The sequence below is a fragment of the Rana temporaria genome, chromosome 2, assembly GCF_905171775.1.
Source record: "Rana temporaria chromosome 2, aRanTem1.1, whole genome shotgun sequence".
Classification (NCBI taxonomy): domain Eukaryota; kingdom Metazoa; phylum Chordata; class Amphibia; order Anura; family Ranidae; genus Rana; species Rana temporaria.
The window spans coordinates 332423169-332440387 of record NC_053490.1 but is presented as its reverse complement, the minus strand read 5'-3'; the positions used below and the strand labels follow the sequence as shown (position 1 = coordinate 332440387).

The 17219-nt window shown below is 41.0% G+C and overlaps 1 protein-coding gene across 1 annotated transcript in view; it reads right to left on the bottom strand.

Annotated features, from left to right (window-relative positions):
* Positions 1-17219, bottom strand: part of KCND3 (potassium voltage-gated channel subfamily D member 3) — a 678805-nt gene that overhangs the window by 42429 nt on the left and 619157 nt on the right. Inside the window, exon 5 of the mRNA XM_040337491.1 lies at positions 15140-15241. Coding sequence (XP_040193425.1) covers positions 15140-15241 — 102 coding nt within the window. The remainder of the gene's footprint in view (positions 1-15139; positions 15242-17219) is intronic.

The window sequence follows — 17219 nt, the reverse complement described above, 5'->3', positions numbered from 1 at the left end:
CTACATCCTTTTAACCATTAATGATTTGCAAAACAAATTTGCCTTTCACTCAGCCTGTCTGACCATTTTGTACAGTGAACTTCAAAATGCCCTAGTATTCCCTGGCATTATTTTGAAGCCTGGTGATTGGAAAGTGGCTAAAAGCATGTCCTGTAGGGAAGATTGCTACAAGCAAAAGTCCAAAGTTATATGTGCTCATTTATAACAAAGAAGTCAGGGAATGGATTCATGCAACTACCTTTAAGGCACCACTAAATATAAGCCAAAACTGGATCTTCTAAAATTGCTAGTGATTGCTTCTCTTATATAATAATATATGTACATTTATTAACTTTTCAAAATGTAAAACATAAATGTCACTCGCACAAATTTGTATGTTACGCGTATATCTTAAGAGACAACGCATTTAACTTAACATATTGGCTGTGTTTGGCAGCTGTACATATTCTTATTTTCAAAATTCTGCCATTAAACTTAAATTCTGCATCAAAATGTAAACATCCAAGTTAAAGTGATATTAAAAGGTTATTTTTTTTTTAAACAACAAACGTACTATACTTACCTGCTCTGTGCAATGCTTTTGCACAAAGCAGCTCCGATCCTCCTTTTCTTGGGTCCCCCTGCCAATTCCCCTGATCCCTCCTCCCCTTGAGTACCCCCCCAGCAAGCCGCTTACACATGATGTGGTTCGGTCACACTCCCTGCTCCCACATCAGTGGATTTGATTGTGAGAGCAGTGAAAGCTATTGGCTCCAGCTGCTGTCCGAGTCCAGTGAAGAGGAAGAGAGAGAGAGAGAGAGAGAGAGAGAGAGAGAGAGAGAGAGAGAGAGAGAGCAGCGATGGTGCTCTCTTGCACAGCGATTGACCAAGTTTATCTCAGGAAAGCATTGAGTAGTGTTGGCCAAACAGTTTGACCTGCCGAATGCCCCACAATGCAATGCGTGCCACACAGTGCATTCTAGTCCTAAGTGGCTGAAGCAATGAAGGCAATGTCAGAGCCATGACTGGAGAAAGTCATGATGACTTAGCCCAATCATGGCTCTCTGCTCATTTGCAGTGTGATATTGCAGTGTGATATTGGAGTGGAGATAGATAGAAAAGGGCTCTGTTTATTGCTACTACTAATTTAGTGTGCTGTTATTCTATTGTGGGTGAAAAGTGTCAGTGTAGTGTGAATATAATGATAGTGCAACATCAGTGTAGTGCATCTATGCAGTTTTCTGTAGTGTCATTGTAGTGTGGCAGGCAGGGGTCAAGTCCTGGGGAAAAAAGTGTGGGATCTCCCACCCAAGATCCACTCCCCCACCAAAAAAAAAAAAGATATGCTCATATGCATAATTGCTAAACCGCATGTTTTTTTTTCTTTGATCCACTGTACCTTAGTAATCCTTTATGTCACTGCCCACTTCCTGTACATGGACCCATCAGGCACTGTGCGGGCACCCCGCCACCTCCTCGATGCCGCAGTGTCTCCTGGGAGCCCCCGTCACCACTCCCAGGAGACACCGCGGAGGCCTGCCGCGAGCCATCGCAGGATCCAGAAACAACCTTAAGCAAGTTCTTTCCAAATCCTGCGACAACCTGCGGCAGACCTCCGCAACGTCCCCTGGGAACAACGACAAAAGCTCCCAGGAGACACCGCGGCACCGAGGAAGCGACGGAACACCCGCACAGCACCCAATGAATCCACACACAGGAAGCGCCAGCAACACAAAGGATTACTAAGGTTCACCTGCCCCTGGCAGTGACTCGAGCTGGGCATCGCGGCTTAGTGAAGGATTGGCTCGGGCGGCTCGGCTGCTCTAGTCCTGCAAAGGGAACTGTGTTCCTGCTGTGAAAAAAGTGCAGGGACTCCATTCCCACGCGTTCCCGCAGGACTTGAGCCCTGGTGGCAGGGCAGTTTTACTGCAGTATATTGTAGCGAGTCAGTGCAGTTTTACAGCAGTATATTGTAGTGAGTCAGTGCAGTTTTACTGCATTATATTGTAGTGCAAACTATGCAGGTTTACTGCAGTATAATGTAGTGCATCAGTGCAGTTTTACTACATTATATTGTAGTGCATCAGTGCAGTTTTACTGCAGTATATTATAGTGAGTCGGTGCAGTTTTACTGCATTATATTGTAGTGCATCAGTGCAGTTTTACTGCAGTATATTGTAGTGAGTCAGTGCAGTTTTACTACATTATATTGTAGTGCATCCGTGCAGTTTTACTGCATTATATTGTAGTGCATCTGTACAGTTTTACTGCAGTATATTATAGTGAGTCAGTGCAGTTTTACTGCATTATATTGTAGTGCAGGGGTAGGCAACCTTGACATTTTAGCTGTGGTTATACTACAAATCCCATTATGCCTCTGCCTCTAGGAGATATGCCTGTGATTGTCCGGGTCTTGCAATGTCTCATGGGACTTGTAGTTTCAAAACAGCTGGAGGGCCGAGGTTGCCTACCCCTGTTTTAGTGCATTAGTGCAGTTTTACTGCACTATATTGTAGTGTGTCAGTGGAGTGTGTCTGTGTAGTGCAGTGTTTTATACCACATTACATAACATTTAGTGCTGTATACCCCCCCTTTTTTGTGGTTTATGCACAATTTTTATTTATTTTTTGTCCCGTGTCTGCTCCCTTTTTTGAAATTGTGACCTTTTTCTGACTGCGGCAAAATTTCCCCCCCTTTTAATTTTTTTTATAGTTTTGACATTTCTGTCAGCGGCAGTCCTCAAGATAAAGTGCACCAAATACCACTTTCCATTAATTAAAGTGCATCCAGTTAAAAATGTCCCAGTCTCTATTACATAGCAGCGATCCTATTCTATCACTTTGTGAAGCTGTTATCGCTTGGCCCAGCAGTGCACCGCAAGCTGTTGAGTATAGCAGGCAATTTTCTCTGCCCCAGTTGCTGCAGCAAAAAAAATAAAAAAATACAGTCAATGCAACCCACATGCCCAGTGTCTAAATTCCAACTTGTCCATGCTGCTGGCTTTACAATTCCTGCATTTCCATCTGTTGGATTCTGCCCCTTCTGTGAATTTGCAGAATATTCTATACCACAATGACTCGTTCCAAGGTCCCTTTTCTTTGCACGTAAGGCCATTCCAGCTCTGTACATTCACATGGAAGGCAATGTTTTGGCATTGTTGGGCAAGGCAGTCAACAGCAAGGTCCATGTTACAGTGCTGACACGTAGTCCAGCAATCATGGTCAGAAACGCTATATTTTGTTCACAGCACACTGGGTAACTCTGCTTGCAACTAGGAAGGATGCAGCACAAGGCTCAGTGCTGGAGCTTATTTTGCTGCTACATCTCCATACAGCTGGTGGTGAGGATGCAAGATTTATCAGTTCCACCCTCTCCTCCTCCTCCACCCTCTCCTCTGCTGAATTTGTCCTATGAACCACCAGTACCCCCTAAACGTTCAAAGGGCTATTCAACGAGTCAGGCTAAAAGATGCCATGAAGTGCTTCAGTTGGTCTGTCTAGGGGACAAGGGCCACACTGAAGCAGCGATTCTTTCAGCTCTGCAGGGGCAGGCCCAGAGGTGGTTCATGGATGCTAGCTTGAGCCAGGAATGGTGGTGTGCAATAATGGCACTAACCTGCTGTCTGCTGCCCTTCGACAGGGAAAGTTGACACTTGTGCCGTGCCTGACACATGTCCTCAATTTGGTGGTACAGTGTTTCTTATACAGGTACACAGGGTTGCAAGATCTTCTGTAGCCATTGCAGGCAGTCATACACAGCCAGTGTTCGGTTGTCTAAAATTCAGCGGGTATTCCATATGCCTTTAACCCCCCTGGCAGTATTCCCGAGTCTGACTCTGGGTGAGATTTTTTGGCTACGATCGGTAACCCTGATTCAGACTCGGGCTCGCCTCGCTGAATCCACAGGCTTGGTTTACTTACCTTGTCCCTGGATCTAGCGATGCCACCGCGCTGTGTGAGCGAGCGGGACCTCGCTCGATTCACACAGTGCCTCTGTGTGCCGCCGATCTCCGTTCCCTGCGACGTTACGACGCACGGAAGTGGAGAACGGCGCCAAATTCAAAAAGGTAAACAAACACAATACATACAGTATACTGTAATCTTATAGATTACAGTACTGTTTGTAAAAAATACACACCCCCCTTGTCCCTAGTGGTCTGCCCAGTGCCCTACATGTACTTTTATATAATAAAAACTGTTCTTTCTGCCTGCAAACTGTAGATTGTCCCTTTATGTCAAAAATGGTTTTAGAGCAGCTAGAAAACAGCGATAATAAATTATAATCACTTGCAGAATTGTGCGATAGCGATTTGTGGGGAAATTTGTCATAAAAAAATAAAAGTAATGACAGCGAAAATTCTGCAACTGAGCAAATTTCAGTGATTTTGAGTTGATTACATTATTGAATAATTTTTATTATAATTATATTATTATTTGTTATAATTATTTATAATTATTTATTATATTTTATAATTTTGTTTTTAAAAAAAAATCATACCCGGGATGCCTACTAGACTCCTGTTTGGTCAGGAGTTATTCCTAAGAATTACAGGCCTACAGTATAAAACGCCAAATTTCCTTGCAAATAATGGTACCGCTTTCAGCACCTTTTTCTGAAATAATCATACCGCCAGGGAGGTTAAACCACTTAGTTTGTGACATGCCCACCAGGTGGAATTTAACTTTGGTAATGCTGCAGTGGCTGCACATGCCAAAATAGGAAACAGTTACACCTCACGTGGGCTCCATTTATCAATTTCCAATTATCAAAATGAATCATTCCTGGATTAGTAGCAGCTCTCAAGCTCCTAATGCTGATGTGGCTGATTAAGTGTTTTGGGGATGTGGACTCTCTGTAAGACTGTCTAGGCTGCCTAGCTTTGTGAGTGTTGATTTTTGACATAGGTTTCATGGGCACAATTAACACACAAGGACCAATTTTTCCGAACCTGTTTGACAAGAGCATAGCATTTACATTTTTACAGCAAGGCCAATTTTTGCTTTCATGAAGAGTACCTCTATAGGGTTATGGTGTGAAGGCACCACCAACAGCCAAAGCCCAATTTTTCCTGCCACTGTTTGACCAGGGAATATGATTTATATTTTTTACAGTAAGGCCAATTCTTGCTTTGATCAACAGTACCTCTATAAGGTTAAGGTGTGAAGGAACCATCAACACCCAAAGCCCAATTTTTTTCACACCTGTTACTTCTATCCAAAGTCTGCGACACAGACATCAGAATTTACCCAAAAAATCTCCAATCTTGTTCTCAGTGCACTATTTTTTGGCCTCATCATACAGACTGGCTCCCCAAACCATTGTTTACAAAATAAAGAAAGCTTGCAGGGAATTTTTTTTTAAATAAATATCATTTTTTCTGCAGCAGGTTCTATACACAGATGCACCACTTTACAAGCAGACTAATGGAACCCCCCTCCCCCAGGAACTATTTAAAACATTTTATTGTTTCACTTTAGAAAGCATCATTAAATCACTACTCATTTAAAAATAATATTAAAACTTTTTTTTTTTTTTTGCATTGCTACATGTCCCCCAGGGCTGTACTCAGACCCCCATACTCGTATGCCCAATAACTTGAATATAAGCCTTGAAAATGGGCACTTTAGATTTTTCCAGTTTGGGTTCCATAGACCTTAATGGGGTTTGTTGTTCAGCCTTTTCACACTTTTTCAATGTTTGAAAGTTCTGGCGCAAACCCAAACAGGGGGTGTTCAGCCCATCGCTAGTATTGAGGGGCTCCATCCCCATGCATTTAATTACAGCATCATGTGACTAATTCACCTGAGGAAGTCACGTGATTCCGTGGCAAAACCCATTTAGGCAGAGCTTTTGAATGTTGTCATCACATCGGTTGGAACCTGGAAGTGTGATATTTACTATTGACAGAATATTGCCAATTGTATTGTGGAGCTGATAACAAGTAGTGCAGTTATGCACATGTAAATGTGACTGCATTATATGTAAATTGGGCATTAATAAATTGTCTTTTGGAGGATTAAAGCTCTTTGTATTACTTTTATTTTTCTGACTATGACTTGGTGGGATGGAGGAGTGAAAAAAACTTGCTGTGGGACAGAACATTATATTTGGACCAAGGTTACCTTTGATAGCGAGACTAATGAACCTGGAAGTAGCATGTATTACAACACTTTTGGGTTCACAGCTGTCATTTTCTGGCTTCTATAGCCAGGGAAGCAGTTAATAAAGCATGTACTGTACTTGATTAGGTACAGTGAATGACAGGGGCGAGATTGAGGGTCCAAAAAAAAAGACAATTAAACACACCCCGTCACCCCTGTACACACCCCCAAAGCAACCAGCAGTGTAGGACAGGAACATGTATGTAAACATAAATTGCACTACACATGTGAGATATTGCACCAAACATAACAGTGAAAGAGCAATACTTCTAGGGCTATAAATCATGGTTAAATCTAAAATGAAAACCTGTAAAGTTTTTAAAAAAAAATGTGTTCAAAAAAGTTTGATGCCAAAGTTTTTGGGCATCTGCAATTTTAAGGCTTGGCAAGTTTGGTATCTGTTTACTCATTGCAACCCCGTCTTTTATATTTTACAAAAAAATTGAAAAAAAAATGTTTTATTTAACTGTATTTTTTCCCTAAAATATATATTCAATAAATACCTACACAAATATCATGCAACATAATAAATTTCATTTGACACAATTTAATTCCCCAGGGCCTCTGCTTTGAGGAAATAAATACCTGTTTGGGGGTTTAAAGTAATTTCTCAAATAAAATGCAGACATTTGTGTGAAAAAAAATTGCCCCGACAAAGAGAGATTCTAATACACAGAGGTTCACACTGCTCACAGGTGAGCTGGCTCCAATGGCATGATCTCTTCCATGCAGGGTGCAACTGTGACAATTAGAGGAAAATAAATCATGAAAGACATCAAGAGCACGACATGTACAAGCAGGGGAGGAATGGCTAACGTGTTTCACACATAAACTGTGTTTTATCAAAGCCCAATTTGTGTCTGTATAAATGACCAGTTCACAGAGACAAGAATTGGGCTTTGATAAAACACAGTTTATGTGTGAAACACATTAGCTGTTTCTCCCCTGCTTGTACATGTCGTGCTCTTGATGTCGTTCATGATTTATGTGAATAAAGGCGTTTTGGATCTCAACTTTTGTGTTCAGCCATCCTGATTTCTTTTCCTCTAAAGAGAGATTCTAGATTAGAGTATATTGCATTCAATCAAAAAAGTGCGCTACTACTGTGCAACATGTATGTTATCTCACACCTGTTTACCCCCCATGGACCAGAGCAATTTTTACATTTCTGCTATTGAACTGTTTATTCGGCAATAACTTTGTCATTACTGAAGAAAACAAGGTAATACATGTATTGTTTTTGTTTAAGGACAAACAAGGCTTTCTTTATGTAATATTGTCTTGCAACAATTTTTTTTCTTTCTGCAATCCTTAGAGAATAAAACACAACAAAACTAAACAAAATGCACTTCTTTTTTAGAGAGAGAGAGAGAGAGTTTTGTTTAAAAATTGTGTTACTGCACATAAAATGCACACATTTTATTCTGTAATTTGTTCTGTTACAATGACACTAAAATGATGATTCTAAGAGCCGGTTCACACTGGGGCTACTCGTCAGGTGACTCAGCCGCCTGACAAGTCGCGTCCCATTCTATTCAATAGAACCGTTCTAATAGGAGCGACGCAAGTCGCTCCTACTTAGAAAAAGGTTCTTGTACGACTTCGGGGGCGACTCGGGGCGACTTGCATTGACTTCTATACAGAAGTCATTTTGCAAGTCGCCTCTGAAGTCGTCTTCAGGATGCCTTGCCGAGTCGCCCACAAAGTCGTGCCGCCCCAATGTGAACCGACTCTAATACAATGCATTGCAAAGTTATTTAAAAACATTTTTTTTTTTACTATTTTAAGGGCTCGTTCACACTTGATGCAGTCCAATGCATTTTTTTTATAGCATTGCAAAGCATTGCAAAGTTATTTAATTTTTTTTTTTACTATTTAAGGGCTCATTCACACTTGATGCAGTCCAGTGCATTTTTTTGTCCATCAATGGGGAAGCATTGAGTGATGATTTGGCAGCCAACTAGTTACCAGCTCTTCAAAACTATGAGGCTTTGGATTTTTATTGATTTCTTTATAGAGAAGTGTCCTCTTTTGTTCCTAAAACGCCTTTACCAGGTTAATTTATTTACAGTGGGACTTGGGTGCAAACTTTAGTGTAGACCTTATATGCTTTTGTTTTTCACATATTGTGAAAGACCATATCATTGCCCTGGGGACCTCTGTGCCCTTTAATAAAAACAAAAAACAAAAAAAAACATATAGAAATAAAATTACAAATATTTTTTTATAAAAAGAAAAAAGGGGGATTGCCATCCGGAGCCCATATATATATATATATATATATATATATATATGTATATATATATATATATAAAAATATAATTTTTTTTATATATTTTTTTCTAAAAAGGGGAGGTTGCCATCCGGGGCCCTGGGGACCTCCGGGCCCCTTACAAAAAAAGGGGGTTGCCATCTGGGCCCCTAGGGACCTCTGGGCCCTTTAATAATAAAAAAAAAATATATATATATATATATATATATATATATATATAAAATGTTTTATAAAAAAAGGGGGGGGGGTTCCCATCTGGGGGCCCTGGGAACCTCCGGGCCCCTTACAAGAAAAAGGGGGTTGCCATCCGGGCCCCTTACAGGTGTACTGCCTGTACCCCTCTGATGGCGGCCCTGCAGAAGAATAACAGGTTAAATACTCATACACTGTAGGTCAAACCAAATGAATGTATTAGAGGTCCCTGACATAAAATAGATGTTTTCTTGAACTATATGTGAACCCTTACTTTGTAGAACAAGCCATTTAGTTGAACCACTTAAGCCCTGAGCCTCTTTCTGAGATTTGGTTTTTACAAGTTAAAAACATTTTTTTTTTATAGAAAATTACTAATAAAATGGCGGCCGTTGCAATACTTTTTGTCATATCGTATTTATGTACTTTTTTGGGGTAAAAAATCACTTTTTTTAATAAAAAAAATAAGACCACAGTAAAGTGAGCCCAATTTTTTATATTGTGAAAGATAATGTTGCGCTGAGTAAATTGAAACCCAACATGTCGAGGAATGCCGACAAACCTTTACCCTTAAAAATTTCCATGGGCGACATTTAAAAAATTCTACAGGTTGCATGTTTTGAGTTACAGAGGAGGTCTAGGGCTAGAATTATTGCTCTTGCAGCGATACCTCACATGTGTGGTTTGAGCACCGTTTTCATACGTGGGCGCTGCTCACGTATGCGTTCGCTTCTGCGTGTGAGCTCGTCGGGACGGAGCGCTTTAAAAACATTTTTTTCCTCTTATTTATTTTACTTTATTATATTTATTTTGTTTTTTTTAAATTGGGTCACTTTTATTCCTATTACAAGGAATGTAAACATCCCTTGTAAAAAAAATGACATATCCTCTTAAATATGAGATCTGGGGTCAAAAAGACCTTAGATCTGATATTTGGACTAAAATGCAATAAAAAAATAAAAAAAATATGTCATTCAAAAAAAATAAAATAAAAAAATGTCCCTTTAAAGGGCATTGGGCGTAAGTGATGTTTTGACTTTGCTTCCGCCCTGCAGTGATATGGAGACGGGTGGGGGCCATCTTCCCCTCACTCATCTCCATACACAGCAAGGGAGCAGACCCGATCACCTCCGCTGCTGCCGATGGCTCTGGTAAGCAGCGGAGGGCACCGGAGAGCAGCTGGAGGGGGGGCCCCCTCCCACCGCCGATAAAATTGATATTGCGGCGCATCCACTGCAGAGACCACTTTTATCACGTAGAAGATCACCAGCTGAAGAAGAGGATACTGGGTTATGGTAGCTAAATGCTAAAACAAAAAATAATCGAATTAATAGTTAGAAAAATTTCTTGTAACCATGTCTCTCTTTTTCTCAGTTTCCTTTTTTCTTTTGCATTCAACCTAGTTTCCCCTGTCATTAATAACTCTTAATCAAGGTAATTTTTAATGCATAACTACTTGGCAAAAATAATAACACTGACATTTCATATGAACTTTTTAGCATTCTTCTGTATTGGTGACCATTTTACTCTAAAACCCTGACAGATATATGTTGGATTTAAGTTAAAGAACAGAGTGACGGCTCTGCTAAGAAAGCTACTGAATTCTAATGGGAAGGTTAGTGTAATTGCTGGAACTGTGCACTTTATGGACAGCGGAAACAAAAAAATCAGAATGCTGCCATTCTCCAAATCTCTAGTACTGACAGTATGGAAGACCTACAGACTGCTTCTGTTCAATGCTCTACCTGTAATGCAACCACAACTGCACTGATTATACCTTTTCAGCACAGCCTGGCCTAAAAACGAAGGGCCAGATCCTCAAAAGGGATACACCGGCGTAACTGCTGTTACGCCGTCGTATCCCTGTTTCTAACTATGGAACTGATCCACAGAATCAGTTTTCCATAGTTAGGCAGAAGATCCGGCATGTGTAAGGGACTTACACTGCCGGATCTTAGGATGCAGTACCGCATCCGCCGCTGGGGGCATTTCGTGTCAAAATGCCGCCTCGGGTATGCAAATTAGCACTTACGGAGATCCACGAAGCTTTTCAGCTTCGTTTTTTCTCCGTAAGTTTTAGTTTGCAAACGCAAAATTAGGGCTGCTTTTACAAAGTGTAAACTGTTTACACCATGTAAAAGCAGACCCTTCTGTCCAGCGACGCAATTTTTTTTTGTTTTGAATTTTTTTTTTTCGCTGTATCTTTTTTTTTTCCCGACGCAACTTTATTGACCCGTCGCGATCCACAAAGCTTGGCGTAACGTAATTTCGCACTATGCACGTCGGGAAAATGACGTCACGAGCATGCGCAGTACGGCCGGCACGGGAGCGCGCCTAATTTAAATGGGAATCGCCCCCATGAAAAGAGGAACGCCTTGCGCCGGCGGAATTTAAGTTACACAGCCAAAAATTTCTAGGTAAGTGCTTTGTGGATCGGGCACTTAGGTAGAAATTTTAAGGCAGTGTAACTTAAATGGGAAAATTTAGGTTACGCCGGATCTTTGTGGATTACCCCCTAAATACTTGCAGTTCTTATTAAGGCATTTACCAAAATGTCTTAAGAGCAATTATATGGTCTTTCACAATATGTAGAAAACAAAAGCATACAAGGGCTACACTAAAGTTTGTACCCAAGCCCCACTGTAAATAAATTACCTGATAAAGGCTTTTTAGGAACAAAAGTGGACACTTCTCTATAAAGAAATCAATAAGAATCCAAAGCCCATAGTTCTGAAGAGCTGATAACTAGTTGGCTGCCATATCATCACTCAATGCTTCCCTATTATAAAATCAAACATGGACAATAGAGACTCGCTTTCACTTATCAAACAACAGTATGGTGCAAACATTTAGATTGGTTTATATAAAGCAAACCTGTAGTGATGACACTATTTCTGCCACTTTTATGCAATGGCAGGCACCTCCTGATTTCTGCAGATGGCTTCAACTTTCTTCTGAAATGTCCTATGAGTCTGAAATCTGAGGCACTCTATGAAAGTAACACTAAACAATATCCTTATTCTCCTAAAAAAATCGCTGCACGTCTGCTTATATACACATCACCCACTTTAATATCCCTATAGCCTATTTTTTCATGAAATTGTTTCTTATTGTGTTTTTCTGCTTTCATGTAAGGTCCTCCATAAGCTCCTATACTTCTCAATTTCCCCCTTGCTTTTATGTTTTTGAAATGTGCAGTGCATAGTAGCTGCAGCCTTGTTGTACACATAACACAGTCCATAATTTACAGTCCATAGACTAGGTACTATCTTGGGAGCTTGCAAGAGGCATTGACTACATTACCACATGCTGTGGAACCATGAAGAATGAACATAGCCACCCTCTAAGACAGGGGTGCCCAACCAGTGGCCCGCGGAGCCCTCTGATGTGGCCCGTGACCTCCTGCTCTGGGATGGAATAAAATAGAATAGAATACTGTTATTAAAGGTAAGTTTATTACTAAAATTACAGTGTATATATGGGCATATCTGTTCTGCAGTAGTTACTGGGCTGCTTTTAAACTGATCCACAGGTACAGAGAAGTGCACCTGTGGGTTACCTGTACTGAGCCATAGACTGTTATTACCTGCGAGTTTGGTGTGCTGAGAGTAGAGTGGGCTCTATAGAGCCGAGTAGGCTGCCATCCACCCGCTCTATTCATTGTGGCCCGCGACCGGTTACCAAGTCGCTTAAGTGGCCCTTGCTCTTCAAAAGGTTGGGCACCCCTGCTCTAAGAGTACGTTGGATGACAGCAGTTTTTCCACCGTGCATATTGGAGGAATGCTGGGCTAAAGGGCTGTTGGAAACTTATATTTCTATTGTGTTCACCAATGCGGTCCCTGAGTTGGTGTTTAGTTTTCCCAATGTAAAATTTACCACAAGGGCACTCTATCATGTACATCACCCTTGTAGAGCAATTTATTAATCCACCAATGTTTAAGGTTCTCCTATCAAGTATCACAGTTGAGCAGACGCACATCCTAGCATTGCAACAGGTGTGGTTGGCAATTAGCTTTGCTAATCTGGGCATGGTTTTTCCTGTGTGAGTGTTTAGCTGTACAGCCAGCCTGCTTTTGCTTCCTCTCCTATATTCTTTATGAATCTTTTGGCTTGCTTTTTACCTAACTACATGATCTTGACTAATTTTATAGCAATACCTAACTAATCCCCGATTACAGTTTGAGAGCTAAAAGCCATTGCCAACTATTAATTTATTGACCTGTAAATAATCAAAACAAGGGACCTACAGTCATACGGGGGATAATTGTCTAATTAGTAACTAGATGAAAATAACCCTAAATTGCAGATACCTGTTAAGGTGGATGTGCTTTATATTGACTCATAAGCCAATACTATTTATGTGGCTGATATGATATTAGTCTAGATTCTAGGTTGTAGAAAACATTTTTTTTTCTGTGCGTAGGGTGAAGGAAGAGCATGTATATATATATATATATATATATATATATATATATATATATATATATATATATATATATATATATATATATATATATATATATATATATATATATACTTTTGTAATTTTGATAACTATTTGACAGCAAAAAAAAATAATTCTGTGTGTTATTACATGAGTCTTCCTAGAGATGAGCATTTTTTTGGCAACTGCAGCGTCTCTGATGCAGCCAGTTTCTTCATATGATATATGATATTTTAGTTACATAGACCACACCAACCACGGTGAGCTGGCAAGCTCTGATATAATTACTCCATGGTGTGTTGTTTTATTAATTTTGTACAAGCAAAACGCTTCCTTTACCTCACCTAAATGAGACCAATTTCTTATTATTTGTGTTCCACATTCTCTCTCTCTCTCTTCCTCTCCTAGACAATACAGCTCACAGTGGGATAATTTTAGCGGCAGAGGCAGCCATGTCAATCTAGAAAAACAGTGGTAGACTATTTGCAGACAGTTGCTGACTGATATGCTATAGCAGTGATGGCAAACCTTTTTAAAGCCAGAGTGCCCAAATGTCTGCCGATGGCGAAACCCGTAACTGGCACTGCAGGGGCAGTATCCTTGCAGCCACTCTGTGCCCTGCCTCACAGCGTGCCGCTCCAGTCTCTCTCCCATGCAGAAATGACTCCTCTCTCTCTGGGTGTTGAAGCGGGGCTGGACATTAAAATGGACCCATAGCCTTCCGGGACTACATGTTCAATTGTGCACTTTTCCTGGCTCCTCATTGGTCCCTGGCTGCAGCCTCTGGGAAGGCAGGAGGAATCAGAGCGGGTAGCAACCCCTGAAAGCTCTGCTCTGTCCCTGTCCAGGGCTGCTTGATAGAAAAAGGGGGCGAGTGGAGGAAATACACTGACAGCATGCACTCGCTTCTCCCCTTGTCACAACGCCACTGCACTTCTCACTCCTGTGGCTTCACTGTGTGGGGGAGGGAGGTTTAGAGAGTGCAGGCAGTAGCAGTGGTAGCGGCTTCCCAGTATAGCTGGCGTGCCCACAGAGAGGGCTTTTCATGCCAACTATGGCACACGTGCCATTGGTTTGCCATCACTGAGCTATAGGGTCTGAATTCAGGAGCAGTGCTGCATTGTTGTCACACCATTACAAGTAGCTGCATTAGGTAGACTTCACTGGCAGGTTTAACAGGTATTTGTGGGACTTTGCACAGAGACTAAGGGAAAAGTGTAAGTGCCAGTGCACTTATAATTAAAGTGTTACTTAACCCAGGACCCTGGGTCCTATATCTGGTCTCCCACAGTACACAGAACATGGAAATGCAATTATTTTTGTAATTATTAACTGCTAAATACCTTTTCTCATCAGCAGTATATAGCAGTCGTGTGACTTCTATCAGTGACTAGTTAAAGATTGTAGGAGGAGCTTTCATTTTACTCTGACTGCCCTATAAGGCTGCAAGATCCCTGACCCTGTTTATGGACAGTGCTGATTGGCCCTGTTCTGATCACATGCACCCTCCCAAGAAAACAAAAAACCTCTCTAGCAATACACACCAAACTGAGCATGTCCAGAGTGACTCCAAAGGCTTTGTCTCATCAGGAGATGGATTAAGGATAGTGGAAAAAGGGCAGGATCAGAGAAGACAGGATCAAACAGCCTTTTTACACAATGCGCAGGAATAACCCCTTAGGTTCCACAGTAAATATACCAAGCATGCTTTACTGCATATACATACTGATTTTACTGTTGTGGGTTTAGTAACACTTCAAGTGCTGCCACACTTTTTCTAATGGGAGGTCATAGTTAAACTTTAAGACCCCTTTCACACTGCACCGCCATGCTGTTAGCGCTCGTTTTAGTGGTGCTTTTGCAGCGCTAGGGAGGCAGTTTTCAGGCGCTTTACAGGCGCTATTTCTAGAGCTAAAACTCTTGAAAACTACCTCAGTGTGAAAGGGGTCTAAGAAACAGTTACTATATTATAACATTACTGTGGATGGCATATCTCTCAGGCAATATTTTACAATATTATATTCAACAATAAAAAATAAAAGATATACATTTTTTTTTTTTTGTGCAACATTTAAGTTTTTGAAGACATACCCCTAGATCCAGTGCCTCGTTGAGCATCCCATTCCGTTTGCTGTGCATGTACGCAGTTGAACATCCTGTCTTGGCCACTCTGATTCTTGCAAGTCTGGCTTTCTGTGTGACAGAATAGACAATATTTCCACTAAGTTAAACATTTGCTTTGAAAATGAATATGGAAAATCACAAAAAATGCACAATTCCATTTGAAATATAAATACACTATAAAATACATTAACTCTTTTGCAAATAGAGCCTCTTTTTATGTATTTCCTATAATTATATACTGTCAACATTATAACACAATACTATACTGAGTATAGGACCATTTACGTCACTCACTGCCCCTTAATGACTTTACAGTGCAGCAACTGGGGTTAGAAGAGGTAAGGATTCTAATAATAAGGATGATCAGGGGACACACATGTGTTAGCACTGGACTGTGGCCTAAATACTTCACTATTAAATACAAATGTTACCATCATAAGCGAAGAGAAGAAAGAAGAAACAACGTGCTTTTTCATGATGGCAACTGCATTATATTCTGTAACTGCATGTTAAAAAACAGCAATCCTTTTAAAGCGAAGTTCCACCCTCAAATGTTTTTTTTTTTTTTTAAGTCAGCAGCTACAAACACTGTAGCTGCTGACTTTTAATAAGGACACTTAACTTTTCAGGGAGCCCACCATGTAACCCCCCCCCCGAGGCCGATCCGTCTATTGGATCGAGTGCAGGCGCCGCCATTGTAACTTATGGAAACCGGCAGTAGAGCCTTCCGGCTTCACAGTCGGTTTCCTACTGCGCAAGCGCAAGTCACGCTTTCTGAATGGCACCGTCATCTTCTGGAACACACACAGGTCTAGAAGGCAGCGGGGGAGAAGAATGAGGGCTCGCCACAGAAGAGGAAATGATGCACTGTGCCACGCTCGAGCTAGAACGGAAGTACATTATGGGCCATATTCACGTAGGTGAGCAGCGGGGTAACGTATCGTAGATACGTTACACCGCTGCAATTTTTCATCGCAAGTGCCTGATTCACCAAGCACTTGCGATGAAAACCTACGCCGTCGGCCTCCGGCGCAAGGCGGGCCAATTTAAATGGGCGTGTGCCATTTAAATTGGGCGCGCTCCCGCGCCGGACCTACTGCGCATGCTCAGTTGCGCAATTCCTGTCGTGCTTTTCCTTTCCTGTTACCCTTTTCTTAGGCTTACCTAATGATGGTGTCCACCCCAACCCCTTTTCGGATCACCCATTCCATTGTTATCCACGGCCACACATGTTTATTATTATGGCTTTATACCTTGTTTATGCAGCTTCACTGCGAATATGCTGCAGCAGTGTAACATTATACTATCTGTTACACTAATTCTCTGTTTGTATGTGTCTCTGAAAATCAATGCAAAGATTGAATATGAAAAAGTATACGAAACTTTAGGATAATAGGAAGGATGCAATTTGACTCCGATATTCCAATCAAAGAGATGAAAATAGAGACACATCAGAGAATTAACCAAGCTTCCTGTGCCATTATAATGGTGCAGAAGAATATAACCCCCACTTAGAGAAAGGTGACATCACTCCTGGGACGTAGCGAAACCGGAAATCGCTGAGATATAAAGTGTCCTGTAGTGATCTGCAATTTGTTTATATCCTATGCAAGTTTACAAAGTGGTTTTAATGTGAGTGCAATGTGGTTTAATAAAGAATGACTTTTAAAGAGCCCCATACATATTACATCTGGCCCTCCGGATTATTTTCCTACAGTGGCCAGCCGCAGAAATTACTTGAATAGGAATATTAGGAAAATTTATTCTTACCTGAAATTTTCTTTTCCTGTAGTCCGTAGGCGGCACACAATGGGTTAAGCTCCCTTCTAACCCCTAAGGAAGAAAGAACTTAAACAAGCAGTGAGACAAGTTAAAATCATTGATTAAGCTCAGTGAATCCACCTGCCCTGAGCCTATAAGAACGCCCCCAAGAACACACACAGACGTATTTTATGCAGCAATAGAGTAATTTTAATGGGAGGGAAAAACCTGTGCCGCCTACGGACTACAGGAAAAGAAAATTTCAGGTAAGAATAAATTTTCCTAT